Source organism: Zasmidium cellare (genome assembly GCF_010093935.1).
Source record: "Zasmidium cellare ATCC 36951 unplaced genomic scaffold M409scaffold_5, whole genome shotgun sequence".
Lineage (NCBI taxonomy): Eukaryota > Fungi > Ascomycota > Dothideomycetes > Mycosphaerellales > Mycosphaerellaceae > Zasmidium > Zasmidium cellare.
In genome coordinates this window covers 317,014-332,243 of record NW_022986949.1, presented here as the reverse complement: position 1 = coordinate 332,243, position 15,230 = coordinate 317,014, and the positions used below count along the sequence as shown (strand labels likewise).

The window sequence follows — 15,230 nt, the reverse complement described above, 5'->3', positions numbered from 1 at the left end:
TCGAAACCGGGGAAGGTCTGCCGAGGGGTGTGGTTGATGCCACGCAAGGTTGGCTTCCTTTGCTTAGGGACTTTCTTTAACTCTCTTTACTCCCTTGTTCAATACACTCAGATCGACTGAAGGATAGTTCTCGACAAGACAATCTCGATACGATGAATTCATGAACTGCAAACGGCCATGAGCGCGACACTGCTCAGCAATGAGCTGTCCAACCTCTCTTCAGAAGCCAAGCGGAAGAATGGCGATTTACGAGCGGCGGCAGATAAGTCGTTGCAGGAGCTCAAGTCGCTGCCGACGACTTCGGAGCAGCAGTTAGCAGCTGGTATAGTAGAATTCATTCAAGATTGCATGGAAGCTTTTGCTGATTGAGAAGAGATCTAAGTCGTCGTCCGGCCTTTATTGAGCCGTTTGTGATTGCTTGCAAGACGAGGAATGCCAAATTCGCCGGGAGTGGTATGTTTAGAAAGGGGCTAAATAGCAGAATCTGTGTCTCATGCTATGGATCAGGAATCGCCTGCCTACAAAGACTGGTCATATCGAAAGGACTCCCCAAATCACGACTCAACGATGCCCTCGAAGCATTCAACTCCTGCACCGATCTGGGTCTGGACGTACAGCTGAAGATTCTCCAAGCCTTACCTTCGTTACTCCAGAACTATGCCGCGGACCTGGAGGGAGATCTCCTGAGCGGTGCCCTGCAAGTATGTTCTTCACTCACTGCAGCAAAGGTTTCCACAGTAAGCGGTGTAGCGTCAGCTACGTTACAACAGCTCGTTACCACAGTGTTCGAGAAAGTGGCCACAGAAGATCGAGATGCAGATGCGATAGGCAAGACGACTGAAGTACCTGGCGACGACGGGCCTCTCCATCTTCGGCCTGCAGCATTCGATGCTTACAGAGTCTTTCGAGATCTTGCGCTGGCAGCAGATGAACGAAGAACAAAATTCGTCCAGTTCACCTCGTTATCGGTCGACTCCAGTCTGGAACTCATCTGGTCATGCATCGATTCGAACTCGGAGCTGTTCAAAGCTCATGACGAGCTCATGTCAATCATCGGGGCAAATGTCTTCCCAATCGTTGTGAGAGCGCTATCTGAGAGGCTCCCTTTTTCCGTGACTGTCAGATCTATCCGCATTCTGGACTTGGTGTTGGACAGGTACATGTCAACATTTCCGGGGGATTGCGAGGTGGCCTTGAGTCTTTGCACTCAAGTACTCGAGCCGGATGCTTCACCTGCATGGAAACGTGCCTTGGTCATGGAAATTCTCAGAGACTTCTTTGCGGACAGCAACCATGTGGTTGATGCGTATACCCTGTACGACCACCGTGAAAGTGGAAAACCTATCGTTCAAGATATCATGTCGACATTTGTACGATTGTCTACAGAGAAGCCCAGCGCCATCGGTCTAAGCCAGCAGTCAACGGCTCCAACCGGTCCGTCTGAACGGAAAGACAATACCACCGATCAGGCTACTCTGGAAGCTGCTGGCGGTATGGCAGGCGTTATCAGCTCAGCACTGGGGGTCGTGGAGACTAATGTTGCTGGTATAAGCTCTCAATGGAGCCTGCCGAAACTCGCCACCATGGAGCAGTTGGACAAAAGCGATCCTCCAACTATCCCCGAGACATACCTCTACGCTTTGGTACTGGAGTGTTTAAATGGCCTTTCAGACAGTCTCGCCAGGATTGTGCTTCCACTGACAGTTCAGCACGAAAGGAACAGATCAAAAACCAACGGCACATCGGACTCAAATGGTTCAGGACGCAAGAGGTCGACTTCTTTCCGCACCCAGGCCGTTCCCATCAATCCTCTCGAAGCAGAGAGTGCCCCATATGCTTCCAAGGTCAAAGCTGTTGCGAGCTTGGTTGATTCTTGTTGGCCTGCGGTACTTGCTACCGCATCGACATTCCTCAATGCAGCCCTCGACGATCAGTACTTTCGCAATTTGATCAAGGCCTACCAACGATTCGCGCAAGTTGCAGGCTTGCTACGACTCAACACGCCACGGGATGCACTCATGACGACCTTGTCAAAAGCCGCAGTACCTCCACACGTCCTCAATGCTGCTACTGCCGACCCTGTCCGGTCACCAGCAACGGAGAGTCCGCGTGTGTTCTCGAACCCGAAGATGATGCTGAGCGTCGACAGTCTGGTCTCTCAAGCGACGTCAATGTCTCTAGACAGGAAAGAGGTGGCAAAGCCGATTTTGACAGTGCGCAATCTGCTATGTCTTCGAGCCTTGCTGAACCTAGCTATTGCTCTTGGTCCGACCCTTGATTCTGCATTCGCGGTGATTGTGAACGCTCTGAAGCAGGCGGACATCGTCTTGAGCACAACCACACCCAGAGAGATGACTCGGCAGAGCTCGATGTCTGGGAGACAAGCCGACGAGGCGTCCGTCGTGCAGGCCTTCAGCTCAGAGGTTGCGGCGGTCGAGGCTGCTGCCTCTCGCCTGCTGGAGAGCACCGCAGACTACCCAAACGATGCATTCATGACAGTCCTGACGACCTTCTCCCAACTGCTGCATACGAAGCCTCCAGAGCTACCTTCACCTTCGTCGTCGTCTCCACGACTTGAGCAATCGCCTTCGCCTCCAGCAACGCCCATGTCTATTGGCCGAAGGACACTGTCAGGTCTACCCGGTATCAGCACATTCGCTGAAATGCAGGCAAGAGACTACCACTTCGTCATTCCCAAGCTTGGGACTTTGGCTGAATTGAACGTGTCTCGTTTCACAGGCGAAGACGCGGCGACCAGCGGTTGGACGATCCTCGTTGACGAACTTACCGCCGTGGCGAGAACGAACGACTCACCAAGAGATGCTCGGCGAAGCGCTACTAACGTGCTGGTGAAGCTGTCAGAAGCAACTACAGCAGATGTCATGAAAGAAGAACCTGATGATAGGGCAGTCGCTCAACGTCGAGCTCTCACAGTATTGCTTCGTCTCATCGACGAGATCTACCTTGAAGACAGTGACCTCACGACAGCTGATCTGGAGGTGCAGCATCACGTACTGGAGTCCTTGCGAGCAATTCTGGAACGCTGTGGTGACTCGCTCGTGGCTGGCTGGAACAGGATCGTGGCCATCATCAGCAGTGCCTTTGAACACGAGGGCGCAACGACCCACGGCAGCGACGATGATGAGGTCAACATCAATTGGAACGAGGTGTCGTTCGAGCTGGTGTCGGTACAGATTGGGCGGATTGCGTTCTCGGCGACCCAGCTCGTCTGTTCAGACTTCATGGGAGCCCTGCCAATGCAGGTTGTTCCCTCCCTGATCGAACTGCTCCATCGATTCATGTGCCAGACAGAGGATCTGAACGCTTCACTCACGACAGTTACCATGGCATGGAATGTTTCAGACATCATCTTTGACGAGATCTCAGACGATGAGCTTGCCAAATTTCTTCGAGAAGCGCAGGAGTTCGACGACCTGGAAGCCGATCTTCAGCCTAAATTGAAGCAGTCAAAGCCAGCTCAATGGCTTCTTCTCTTACTTCGGCTTCGAGATGTTACGACTCGGCCTTTGAATGATATCAGGAACGCGGCGTTTCAGACTATCTGCAACGTCTTTAAGAACCACGGCCAGGAACTACCGCCCCCTGCGTGGGACATTCTCTTGAGGAATACGCTTCTCAGCATCTCGCGCTCAGACTCTTACTTGTACTTGCAGTCGGAAGAAGATGCAAGTGAGTCAAAAGCGACGCCAGACATCGCCATGTCCAAGGCAATCATCGCGGGAAACTCCACAGTCATTGCGCAACACTTGCGTGTCATCGAGCAAGTCTCCAAACTGCCCAGTCTATGGGAGCTCTTCCTCAGCATGCTCGAGCGCTACCTCGAGATCGAAGACCACACTCTCAACACCGAAGTCTACGCCGCCCTATCCCGAGTCCTTTCAGGCATCAACCCATCAACCCAAGTCTGGAAAGGCCCGGTATACCGCACCGTCTCCCTCTGGCTGAAGGGCACACCACACCAAGCCGACACCAGCAAAAAGCACAGCAACCAGGATGCCTTCCAGGCCTACGCGGAAGTCGGCGAGGAGCTCTACCGTCTGACACGGGATACTATGAGTACCTCCCAAACGCGGACGATGATCGACAATCTGTACCAATGCGTTCGCGAGTCCGATGCGCCTCTGTACGGTGCTGATGCGACGAATCCCAGTGCTTTGCAGGCTAGAGTGCTGCAGCTGCTGAGAGGGATGAGACACGACCAGTCTAACATACCGGCCTGTCTCGTCACCGTGGCAGCGAAGCTTTCGGCGCTACACCATGAGACTAGCGATGGGAGCGAAACGAACACCAAGCCAACATTCGTAGCGATCGCTTTCGAAGCGATGGGGTGGCTGCAGGAACTGGTCATCGCACACATCGCAGATCCAGAACTCCTGGACTCGGGCGCTTTGACGCAGGCGGTTCAGAGTCTCCGACAGGTCATCGCGAGCAAGTATGCGTACAGACTGGAACACAAGGGGACGCCTCTCTGGAGGGAAGCGACATCGACGGCGATCGCGCTCGCCAAACCGGTGCTCGAGCAAATTTCACCAAAATCGGATACGAACACCGTGACGAGACACGCCCTATGGACCGAATACGTCGGCATCGCGAGCGGGATCATCTCCGCTAAGGATATCCAGCTCGTCGAGGATGAAAATAAGATTTACAATGACCTCCGCTTCGATATCGAGAGTTTTCATGCTCTTCGTCAGGTCCTCATCCCGCGCTTGGGCTCCGCGGACGTGGCCGCAGAGACTCGGACGGCGTATACCCGCGCGCTCTTCACGACGTCCATCATCACGCAGCCTGAGTTCGATAGGATCCAACTGCCTGATTCCAATAACCCGCTCCAAGATATCCTGCACATCCGTCGGGGCCGCGTCAAGCATGTGACGGATTTCCGGAGGGAGGAGATGTGTTATGTTTGTTGGAGGGAACTTATTGCGTTGTCGTCTTCCTCTTCCTCCTCTGATGGTGATGGTGGTGAAAGGGGCGAGGAGAGGGAAGATGAGTACAATCTCCGCCATCGACTTGCGCAAGCTGCTGCGCCCCTCCTGATCCTTCGCCTGGCGGTTCCGCTCCGCGCGTACATTGCCGATCAGCCGCTCCGGGGACGCAGACCGCAGCCGCTGGTGGAGGTGGAGGAACTTGTGTTCGCGTTGGATGTCATCAAGAGTCTGAAGTTGGATCCGCGTGCGTTGGGAGGTGGCGAAAATGCACATGTGAGGATTTTGTATCCGCTCCTTGCGAAGGCTGTGGGGACTGCGGGGGATCGGTGGTCCGGTGATGGGGACGTTTTGGAGAGGGTGAGGGGGGTTTTGGAGGCGGTTGGCGGTGGGGAGGGGTTGTCGTTTTAGATATGGGGTAGGGTAGGGTATGAGAGGTTGTGTTCTCGTCGTTTCGTGTCCGGTTTCCTCTTTTGGGTGAGATGGCGATCCTTACGAGGCTCATGTTCAGTCCTTGTACTCCCAAGTGATGCTCTGCCCCTTGTGTACCAGAATCGTATACGTCTCCCCGTTGAAAGCCTCCGCGCTCAATGCCACCCAGTCATCCCCTGACGCTTTCAACGCCGCGAGGAAGACCTTATAGGCAAACTCAGGCGGTATTAGGCCCCTCCACCGGAATTTGCTCAGATTCTGCGTCTCAGTCTCTCCAAACGAATCGGGGACCTGATATCGTGAGAAATGTTTATCGATACCATCGTCCTTTCGAATCCGCGGGGAATTCAACATAGCGAGGGTGATCCACTCGAGGAGTTCCTCTGCGTCGGCGTAGTCCTCTTCCTTGATCCCGCCTTCGTCTGGGAATGCAGGGACGAGGACATCTTCCAATGCCGAAACTGCTGGTCGGACGTTCCTCTCCAGCGGGGCGAAGTCCTTGATCGGTACCTCAGGGTCTTGGAGAAGTGATTCAAACCCTCCAGACCTCGCGTCGACAGCGAGCCAGGTACACGTCTCGTTGAGAACATTCTCAAACGCCCAGACGATCCTTTCGAACCCCTTCTTGCCATGCACCATCGACGGTAATCTCAAATTCAGCTCCACCAAAAACCGATCCTTGACATGCTTCCTCCCCCCTGATGTCGACGTCGGCTTCCCCTGCAGGCCCACGCGCTCGTAGGTCGGTCTGTCGAGGTCGAGGGCGAGCAGGCCTTCGTGCAGGGTGAAGGTTCCGGCGTAGGGGTTGCTGGAGGGGAGGGAGAGGAGGGTCAGGGAGGCTGGGGGTGATTTTATGTAGGTTGTGAAGAAGGGGTTTGTGAGGAGGGAGGAGAGGTTGAGGTGGAGTTTTAGGTGGTGGAGGGTCCAGGGTGTGGGTGAGGCTGAGAGGGCGGTTTGGAAGGGGTTGTTTGGAGTGGTTGTTGTTGGGAGGAGGAGGGTTAGCTGAGATGGGAGTTAGTTGGGTGTTGGATTGGGTTTTACGGGGGAGGCGTACGGTGTGTGTGTATGTTTGATTCAGGATTGTTGAAAATGGCCGTTTTTTGGTTGGTGGTTGTTCGTGATTGAGGAAGTTGGAGAGTTTGGCGTTGGTGACGAGACATCTTGGTTTGGGACCGTTGTCCTTAGCAAGACCAATCATGCTGGGCGATCCCACGCTCCCCTTGCTTGTGGATCTCAACCTGAAGAGCTCATGTTGTGTCTGTACAGTCTTGGTGTTTCATGTCGACTTCTTCACGACGTTGTGAAGAAGACATCGTTGCAGTCGAATCACAAGCTCAAGGACGACGGGACGGGCCGAGTAGCTTCCAGGCTAATGCTATCGATACGCACTGACCAATGTCCGCCTGGTGCCTGGGCGCCTACATTCGATCTTGAGAGCTGCGATCGATAATTTTTGTTTCTTTTCACATCTCAACACAGTATCGACATGGAAGGAGACCAAGCACCACGAGGATCCCACCGTCTCCGACCACGAAACACTAGAAGTCAAGCCGGACCGAGCACACCCCATCGATCGAGTCGAAACGTCACCCATAACAATGGTGGCCCATCTGGAGTTGCGAGATCAACACAACAAGATGAAGAATCCATCGAAGAGGATGACCTCTGTCCAATTTGTCGTTTACTGCTCTACAGCCCAGTCAAAACAAGCTGCAACCACACCCTCTGCGCCTCCTGCATGGCACACTGGGCCGACGTGTCGCTGAGCCAACAAATGACCATCGTCGACGTCGACGAGGAACCCGTCCCTTTCAATCCGGTTTCAGGACTTGAAGCGCGCTGTCCCATGTGCCGCACACAGACTATTGCCACGCCGGATGCTGCGAGGACCGAGGCTTTGAAAGCGAAGTATCCCTCGCTTTGGGCGGAGAGGGAGGTGGAGGAGGAGGGGGAGGGGGAAATGGGAGGGATTCAGACGTTGACGGTATATGTGGGGAATCGACATAAGATGGTGGAGAGCGAGGATGCGAATCAGCATGAATGGGCGTTTTTTGTGAAGCCCAGTCGCACGGATATTGTGGAGGAGGTGCAGTTTTTGTTGGTGAGTAACAGTCTTTTCATCCTTGGATGAATTCTTACCGGGTCTCTCCAGCATCCCACGTTCCGTCCCAATCGGGTCATTCGCCAGAGAGCACCGTACGAGATCCGTCGGCTGGGTTGGGGTGTCTTCACCCTCGTGGCCTATGTCATTCTCAAAGCGGGATATTCGTGGGTGTCAGATGATGCACAAGACTCTCCTGATGGTGCGCCGAAGGGTATGCTGCCGCTAGAATGGACGTTGGACTTCAATGGGTTTGGTGGCAAGGGCAGCATGGGACGATGTAGACTCAAGGTAAAGAATGACCATCGTGAGTGGGAGGACGATGTGAGCGACGAAGAAGAGAGAGACAATGCCGAGTGGGGACGAGTGATGCGGGCGTACGAGAGGGATGGTAGGTGGGAGCCCGAGGAGGATGATGAATGATTTCGCAACAGAGCAGGATGTGGTGTTCTTCGTCAGACGTAATGTTGTGAACTCCATACATGTTTACACGTTTCTCAGTCACAGGCTGAGATGTGTCATTGTGAACATCAATGCCGTAGCTGCCTCGTTGGTATGTGCATATGTGGCTGGCAGGAGAAAAGCCTTTGCTGGGCAAAGTGTTGGCGTTCCGCTCTGATACGACCCACCATACGCGGCCAAGATTCTGGCGTCCCATGCTTCAGCGCGCTGTTCTGGTGACGAACTTGTGATGAGGAGGTGAAGTCGTGTATCGACACCAGCTGAGCTCGCTGGCCACGTTTTTGCCACGATCAACAAAGTTACTGGTCAGCCGACGGGGGGTGATCGGTTCGTCTCCGGGTGTTGGGTTGGTCTCTTTCGCTTTTGCGGGATTCCTGGACTTGCAGCGTCACCAAGTCTTGCGAGTGTGCATCAGTGCATTGTTCTTTTGCGGTGCTGGCTCCTCTCCTGATGCCTGTAAGAGCCGCCACTCGCGTCAGCGTGCGAGTTCGCACAGCATCTCAGCATGTGCTGATGAGGACGGGAGACCTGATGCTTCAAGGGGAGATAGCTGTAGCCCCTGGTATAGCAGAGCAGTGGATACCGCAACAAGCAATGCGAACGATTCGATTGGGTGCTGACGCGAAGTGCTTGGTGTTTCAAGTGACTGCTTGTGGCAAACGGATGCAGTCGCAAGAAGGTGCTGGTTTTTGCATGGAACCTCGCGGGCACCTGCAAGGAAACGGTAAGCTCCCGACGCCGAGCTTTTGCGAGCTAGCCGGCGATCATTGGTTTGGAGATCAATGTGAAGGCGAGATTTCTGGTTTAATCAGCGCCGTGGCAGAACCATGGTCGCCGAGGCCTGGGTGTCACCTTGTCAATCTCCCAGTGATTCGTGCGGTCGGCAAGGCATCGTCTTCTGAATCGTGACAATGAAGCCGTCATCAACGGGGGGATCTCCCGGCGAAGAGTCGAGGCCGCCCGATTGCAGAAGACTCCTGCAGCAGCGGAGAGCTGCCGCCGTCCCCAAAGTTTGAGATAGCTTAAAGTTCCAGGGTGGTACAGACCTCGCTTCCGCAGCAACCAGGAGACGACCTTCGCGGGCGTCAAACAATTCGAGTTTGCTGTTTGTCGACTCTTTTGATTGTGCCCAGGCGGCTCCTTGCTTGAGATATAGGTGCCGAGCGGCCAACCTTCAGACAATCGCGCCAAGATATCGAAGCGTTGCGCTAACAACGGCGGCAGGTGGATTGTGCATGGATCGCGGCGCGCGCTAGGAGGTGCACAGCCTCCCTTGGCAGCTGCTGCTACTACCACCCGACTTCACGGGCGTCAGTTGTCGAGACTGTTTTCTGATGTGAGAGCTTGCAAGACTGCGGAGGCGGAGCGCCATCAATCATCATCCATCACACGACTGCTCGTTCCCCAATTCTTCACTACTGCCAAAATCCAGTCCTTGCACGGCCAAAGCAATCAACAATCGCCACTGCCGGCCCTTTGTCCATCCTAACACAACCTCAAATCAACCTCCAGCATAGCCACGCGACGAACCTTCGATTCGCCGCCTGACCGCTGATGGGACATGCTCTAAGAGGCAACTGGCTGGCGTGCAGGTTAGCCTGAAAGAACTTGAGCAACGATTCCAGAGGGTATGGCCCCATTTATGTTATCTTCCTCCAACCAAGCTCTCAGCATTCCATGCGCAAGGCTTGATCTGTGTTGCCCCATCCAGCACTGCCTCGTTGTTGACGCCTGAGGTCGCCTTGTCATTGTGACCTCTGTGGCCGCAGCTACAGGCTGAATGCGCTTTTGCCTTTGTTAGTTAGATGGAGGCAATGACAACTAACCATCTCTTGCGGCAGTCTCTACCTTGCTGCTGGATATTTGCCTCTAGCGGCAATCACAGCTCTCTACCGACTGCAGCTCTATACCACCTGCCAACCCCAACCGACGATTACTTGCCCGGGCCGCCACCCCACGAGTCTGCTGCGCCCCCTTCGATCGCAGCACAACTTCGTTAACCCACCTGTATCTACGCACCATCCTTCCCCAATCATCTACTTCGCCTGCATGGAACCTTGAGGCCGCCCATCCTCCAGCGCAACTCCATTCACTCCTGTTCGTCAGTCACGTCACGACAGAGTTTCTGGATCGAGCGACCCCACTGGGAGCAGCATGGCGGAGCACAACCCTCCGCAGCAGCCGTCTGCTGATGGCGGTGGTGATACAGGCCCACCGCCCTCTCCCAATCCAGCACGACGGCCTCGAGCACCGACCATCACCATAGACACGTCTGCTGTGCAGCGAAACTCCGATCATAACCCTCAAATGGATCGACCACAAGAAGCTGAGGAAGAGGGCGTTGGCTCGAATGGAAATACCGAGAGATTCCCCGGTTTACGGCCTTCGTCCAACCACCAAACGTCGTCAACACCGACCGAGGTTCAAGGGAAGAGTAGCTTCGAGAGTAGGGAATCGAGACCGACGAGCCCTCACAACATATCATCGCCTGCACAATGGCAGCAACCCCAATCTTTCTTGTCGGTACCAAGTGGGAGGAGTCGAGGCGGAAGCGTGGATACCCAGGACACATCATCAACCTCAGAGGCGACCTACGTCAACACTTCAACACCATCCGATCAAACGCCGCTAAAGGCATTCTCAAGCCAATCGAAACAGGACATAACCGACCACCCTGTGTTATCCGACGAAGAGGCCCTCAAGCCAGACCCCGGTACGGAGGAGGAATTCGAGCGAGAGAACAATCCATTCGCTTTTGCGCCAGGCCACATGACCAAGTTACTGAATCCCAAGAGTTTGGGGGCGTTCCATGCGCTAGGCGGATTGGCGGGGCTCGAGAAAGGACTGCGAACGGATCGAATAAGTGGTCTAAGTGTCGACGAGCAAAACTTGGATGGTCAAATATCGTTTGAGCAGGCCACGAAAGTCGACACTCCTTCATCGGATAAAACTGCGGTCGCGACGGTTGCAGAGCCTCCCATGGCAGACTCCTCGGATGAGAAACAAGCAGCAGGAACCTTTGTCGATCGAAAACGGATCTTCGACGAGAACACGCTTCCTGAACGGAAACCAAAGAGTATCTTCGAACTTATGTGGCTCGCGTACAACGACAAGGTTCTGATTGTGCTGACCGTTGCCGCCTTCATCGCTCTGGCTCTCGGTATCTACCAAGGAATCGCTTTCAATGAAGTCGAATGGATCGAAGGTGTCGCCATTCTCGTGGCCATCATTGTCGTCGTCACAGTAGGTGCTGTAAACGACTGGCAAAAGGAACGACAGTTTGCCAAGTTGAACAAGAAGAAGGAAGCACGAAATGTGAAGGTCATTCGATCAGGAAAAACTCAGGAGATTGATGTACAGGAACTCCTCGTTGGAGATGTACTTCTGGTTGAACCGGGCGATATCCTTCCAGTCGATGGTATTTTCATCTCTGGCCATGGCGTCAAGTGCGATGAATCATCCGCGACCGGTGAATCCGACGTCTTGAAGAAGACACCCGGCGACGACGCTTTCCGCGCTTTGGAGAACTACGAGCCCCTTAAGAAGATTGATCCGTTTATGATCTCTGGTGGCAAAGTGACCGAAGGCTACGGTCGAATGATTGTCACCGCAGTTGGCATTCACTCTTCCTACGGCAAGACCATGCTTTCTCTGCAAGAAAGCAACGACATGACTCCTCTCCAGGCGAAATTGAACAAGCTTGCTGAGTACATTGCTAAGATCGGTAGCAGTGCAGCTCTGCTCCTGTTCGTCATCCTGTTCATCAAGTTCTTGGCTCAGCTACCGCACGACACCGATTCTCCGGCGGACAAAGGTCAGAAGTTCATGACGATCCTGATCACGGCCGTCACCATCGTCGTCGTCGCGGTCCCTGAAGGTCTACCACTAGCAGTCACTCTGTCTTTGGCATATGCGACAAAACGCATGTTATCAGATAACAACTTGGTTCGAGTTTTACGGTCGTGCGAGACTATGGGCAATGCCACTTCAGTCTGTTCGGACAAGACCGGCACCTTGACCCAGAACGTCATGACAGTCGTGGCCGGCTCCGTTGGGACATCTAATAGATTCAGCAACCGCGGCGGTCGCAACATCGACAACGCCGGCCCAGACCCGAACAAGGACATGCGAGACGATGTGGACGACGTTTCTACAGCAGAGTTCATAAAGACGATCGACGAGGACGTCAAGGCTTTGTGGAAGGACAGCATCGCGATTAATTCGACGGCTTTCGAGGCAGAAGACGAGGGTAGCGTCAAGTTTGTCGGCTCAAAGACCGAGACTGCACTTCTGGACTTCGCACGGGACTTCTTGGGCATGGACAGGGTCAACGTCGAGCGGAGCAACACCGAGATCTCTCAAATGATCCCCTTCGATTCTGGACGGAAATGTATGGGCATGGTCATCAAGCGAAAAGATGGCAATGGGTACAGGCTTCTGGTCAAAGGTGCAAGCGAGATCATGCTGAAGCACTGCACCAACGTCCTTCGCGATCCCACCCGAGGCACCGACATCACGAATATGACCGACGACAACCGCAAGACACTCGAGCGCCTTATCGACGCGTATGCTTCGCGATCTCTACGCACGATTGGCATGATTTGGCGAGACTTTGACTCCGACGTATGGCCTCCTGCTAAAGTGAGGAGAAGCGAAGACGACAAGACGCAGGCGCTCTTTGACGACATCTGCAAGAACATGAACTTCCTTGGCATTGTTGGTATCCAGGATCCTCTTCGAGACGGTGTTCCAGAAGCTGTCCAAGACTGCATCATGGCTGGAGTGTTTGTACGCATGGTTACTGGTGACAACATTACTACTGGCAAGGCCATTGCAACAGAATGCGGCATTTTCACGCCAGGAGGTGTCGCGCTCGAAGGTCCCGAATTCCGAAAGATGAGCAAGTCTGAGCAAAAGGCGATCATACCGAAATTGCAGGTCCTCGCACGTTCTTCGCCAGACGACAAGAAGACCTTGGTTAAGCGCCTTAAGGAGATGGGCGAGACTGTCGCGGTGACCGGTGACGGAACCAACGACGCCCCAGCTCTCAAGGCTGCTGATGTCGGATTCGCCATGAACATCGCCGGTACCGAAGTCGCAAAAGAAGCCTCTGATATCATTCTCATGGACGACAACTTCGCCTCTATCGTCAAGGCACTGATGTGGGGCCGTGCAGTCAACGACGCTGTCAGAAAGTTCCTGCAGTTCCAGATCACGGTGAACATTACTGCTGTTCTGCTGGCATTCATCTCTGCGATTGCAAACAGCCACGAAGAGTCTGTCTTGACGGCCGTACAGCTTCTGTGGATCAACCTGATCATGGACACGATGGCCGCCCTTGCTCTTGCCACCGATCCACCCAGCCGTGCTATTCTGAATCGAAAGCCAGACCCCAAGTCCGCCCCATTGTTCTCGGTCACCATGTGGAAGATGATTATCGGCCAAGCTATTTACCAATTGGTCGTCACTTTGGTGTTGAACTTCGCTGGCATGCACATTCTAGGCTACGACGACGAGCCCATCGGCAGCGATATTCGCATACACCACGAGAGACAGCTTAAGACGCTTGTGTTCAACACTTTTACTTGGATGCAGATCTTCAACGCGCTGAATAATCGACGTTTGGACAACCGCTTCAACATCTTCGAGGGACTCCAACGCAATCTGTTCTTTGTCGGTATCTTCCTCGTCATGATTGGAGGTCAAGTCCTGATCATTATGGTTGGTGGTTGGGCTGCGTTCCAGGCAGAGCACCAGACTGGCGCTCAATGGGGCATTGCACTTGTTCTGGGTGCCATCTCCCTGCCAATCGGTGTCATCGTCCGTCTCATACCTGATGAGCTCGCAGCTGCCGTGATTCCACGACGCATTCGGGAATGGTCGCAGAGGAACCGCGAGAAGAGAGTCATCATCACAGATGAAGAGAATCCGTTCGAGTTCAACCAGGCTCTTTACGACATCAAGGATGAGCTTGCCTGGCTCAAGAAGTACAAGGGTGGTCGCATCAATTCCCTCCGGTTCACCATCACGCATCCTAAGGAAGCGTTCATGGCCAGTCGCAGTCCTAGTCGGAGCCGCGCGAGCTCCAGCTTGCCGAGAACACCAAACAATGAGCCTGCTGAGGTCGAGGAGAACGGACAGTCACCCGCACCACCCACGCCCGACTCAAGACGACGACGCGGACGATCTAGGAGCAATTCAGCTTTTGCAGCGACTGCAATGGCTGGTATTGTCGCTGGATCGATCGCTGGTGGGTGGTCGCCAATCGAGAGGCGAGAAGGCGACAATGATAGTCTGCGATTCGCCCGCGAGCGCTCAGTCAGCAACTTGTCGCGAGAGTACCGATTGGAAGCTCATCCCGAGACGAGCAAGAACGATGATGTGGTTGTCAAGGAGGATCCGGTGTCTCAAGCCGGTCATCAGCCTCCAAGCCAGTCGACTTCAACGACTCCAGCGTTCGGTCAGGGGCCTTTCGGTGGGGAGCCTAGTTCGGCTGGTGATAAGAAGGATGATACTGCGCCTTGAGGAATCAACATCAAGAGCAATTCACCTTCGACATATCGCTCCAACTCTGAACACGCTGTGTTTGGCACGCCTCGACGTGCAAGCAACCACAGTCCAATAGAAAGGACACCCGAACACCAATCATGCACAGCATGACCAGCATCAGCACTGGGGATGAAGACGAAGACAGAGAGAGAAAGCGAAGTTTGTTTGATTTGTTTGTTTGATTTGTTTGTTTGATTTGTTTGTTTGCGGCACAGCGTCCGCATTTCCGACATGGCGAGAGCGTTTTGGGAGTTTCCACATCAATAAATGGGAAAGGCGGCCATGACAAGTGCCAGCCGTTGGGTGTTTTCGATAAAAAGACTGAAAGTCGTCACTGCTGCATAGTGGTAGCACAGCGAGATAAAAACTGAGGAGCATTACCTGTTATACCACCCCAACTGAAGTGAGCCCACAGCATTTTCTTTTTCTTTTTCTTGTAGCGACTTGGAAATGGATATGGGCCGTTGATGCCTTGTGGATCGCGTCCCCTTCCTTCTCCTCCACCCTATGTCCTGTGGGATGTTTTCAAGTGCAGTTCAGTTTCCTTCACAAGCTTCTTGGCCAAGACTCTAGGGGCAGGAACAGGAACACCGTACACAGACACTGAAGGGCGTAAAGAGAACATCTTGTTGATTCGTTTTGACGGACGTCGCTACTTCATGTGACGGTCAGCTCGCTTGATAGATCCACTTTGGGAAGCTGCGAGCGACGTCAGCGTTTGACAAGTTGATGTGAGT

General features: G+C 53.9%; 5 protein-coding genes across 5 annotated transcripts; 3 read left to right on the top strand and 2 right to left on the bottom strand.

Moving 5' to 3' along the window:
• Nucleotides 1-177: 177 nt before the first annotated feature.
• M409DRAFT_18400 (uncharacterized protein) lies at nt 178-5,360 on the top strand (the record flags this gene model as incomplete). Its single annotated transcript, XM_033804474.1, has 4 exons — nt 178-322; nt 376-453; nt 508-701; nt 771-5,360. The coding sequence occupies 4 exons, from the start codon at nt 178-180 to the stop codon at nt 5,358-5,360; spliced, it is 5,007 nt and encodes a 1,668-aa protein (XP_033672175.1).
• A 96-nt stretch (nt 5,361-5,456) lies between these two features.
• On the bottom strand, nt 5,457-6,579 carry M409DRAFT_63630 (uncharacterized protein; the record flags this gene model as incomplete). The annotated part of the gene is made up of 2 exons (XM_033815690.1): nt 5,457-6,383; nt 6,436-6,579. The coding sequence occupies 2 exons, from the start codon at nt 6,577-6,579 to the stop codon at nt 5,457-5,459; spliced, it is 1,071 nt and encodes a 356-aa protein (XP_033672174.1).
• Nucleotides 6,580-6,867: 288 nt separating this feature from the next.
• Nucleotides 6,868-7,994, top strand: M409DRAFT_50748 (uncharacterized protein; the record flags this gene model as incomplete). The annotated part of the gene is made up of 3 exons (XM_033811619.1): nt 6,868-7,482; nt 7,534-7,873; nt 7,984-7,994. The coding sequence occupies 3 exons, from the start codon at nt 6,868-6,870 to the stop codon at nt 7,992-7,994; spliced, it is 966 nt and encodes a 321-aa protein (XP_033672173.1).
• Nucleotides 7,995-8,800: 806 nt separating this feature from the next.
• M409DRAFT_50747 (uncharacterized protein) lies at nt 8,801-9,507 on the bottom strand (the record flags this gene model as incomplete). The annotated part of the gene is made up of 2 exons (XM_033811618.1): nt 8,801-9,088; nt 9,475-9,507. 2 exons carry the CDS (start codon nt 9,505-9,507, stop codon nt 8,801-8,803), a joined length of 321 nt encoding a protein of 106 aa, XP_033672172.1.
• Nucleotides 9,508-10,098: 591 nt separating this feature from the next.
• Nucleotides 10,099-14,469, top strand: M409DRAFT_18397 (uncharacterized protein; the record flags this gene model as incomplete). The annotated part of the gene is made up of 1 exon (XM_033804473.1): nt 10,099-14,469. One exon carries the CDS (start codon nt 10,099-10,101, stop codon nt 14,467-14,469), a length of 4,371 nt encoding a protein of 1,456 aa, XP_033672171.1.
• Nucleotides 14,470-15,230: the final 761 nt, after the last annotated feature.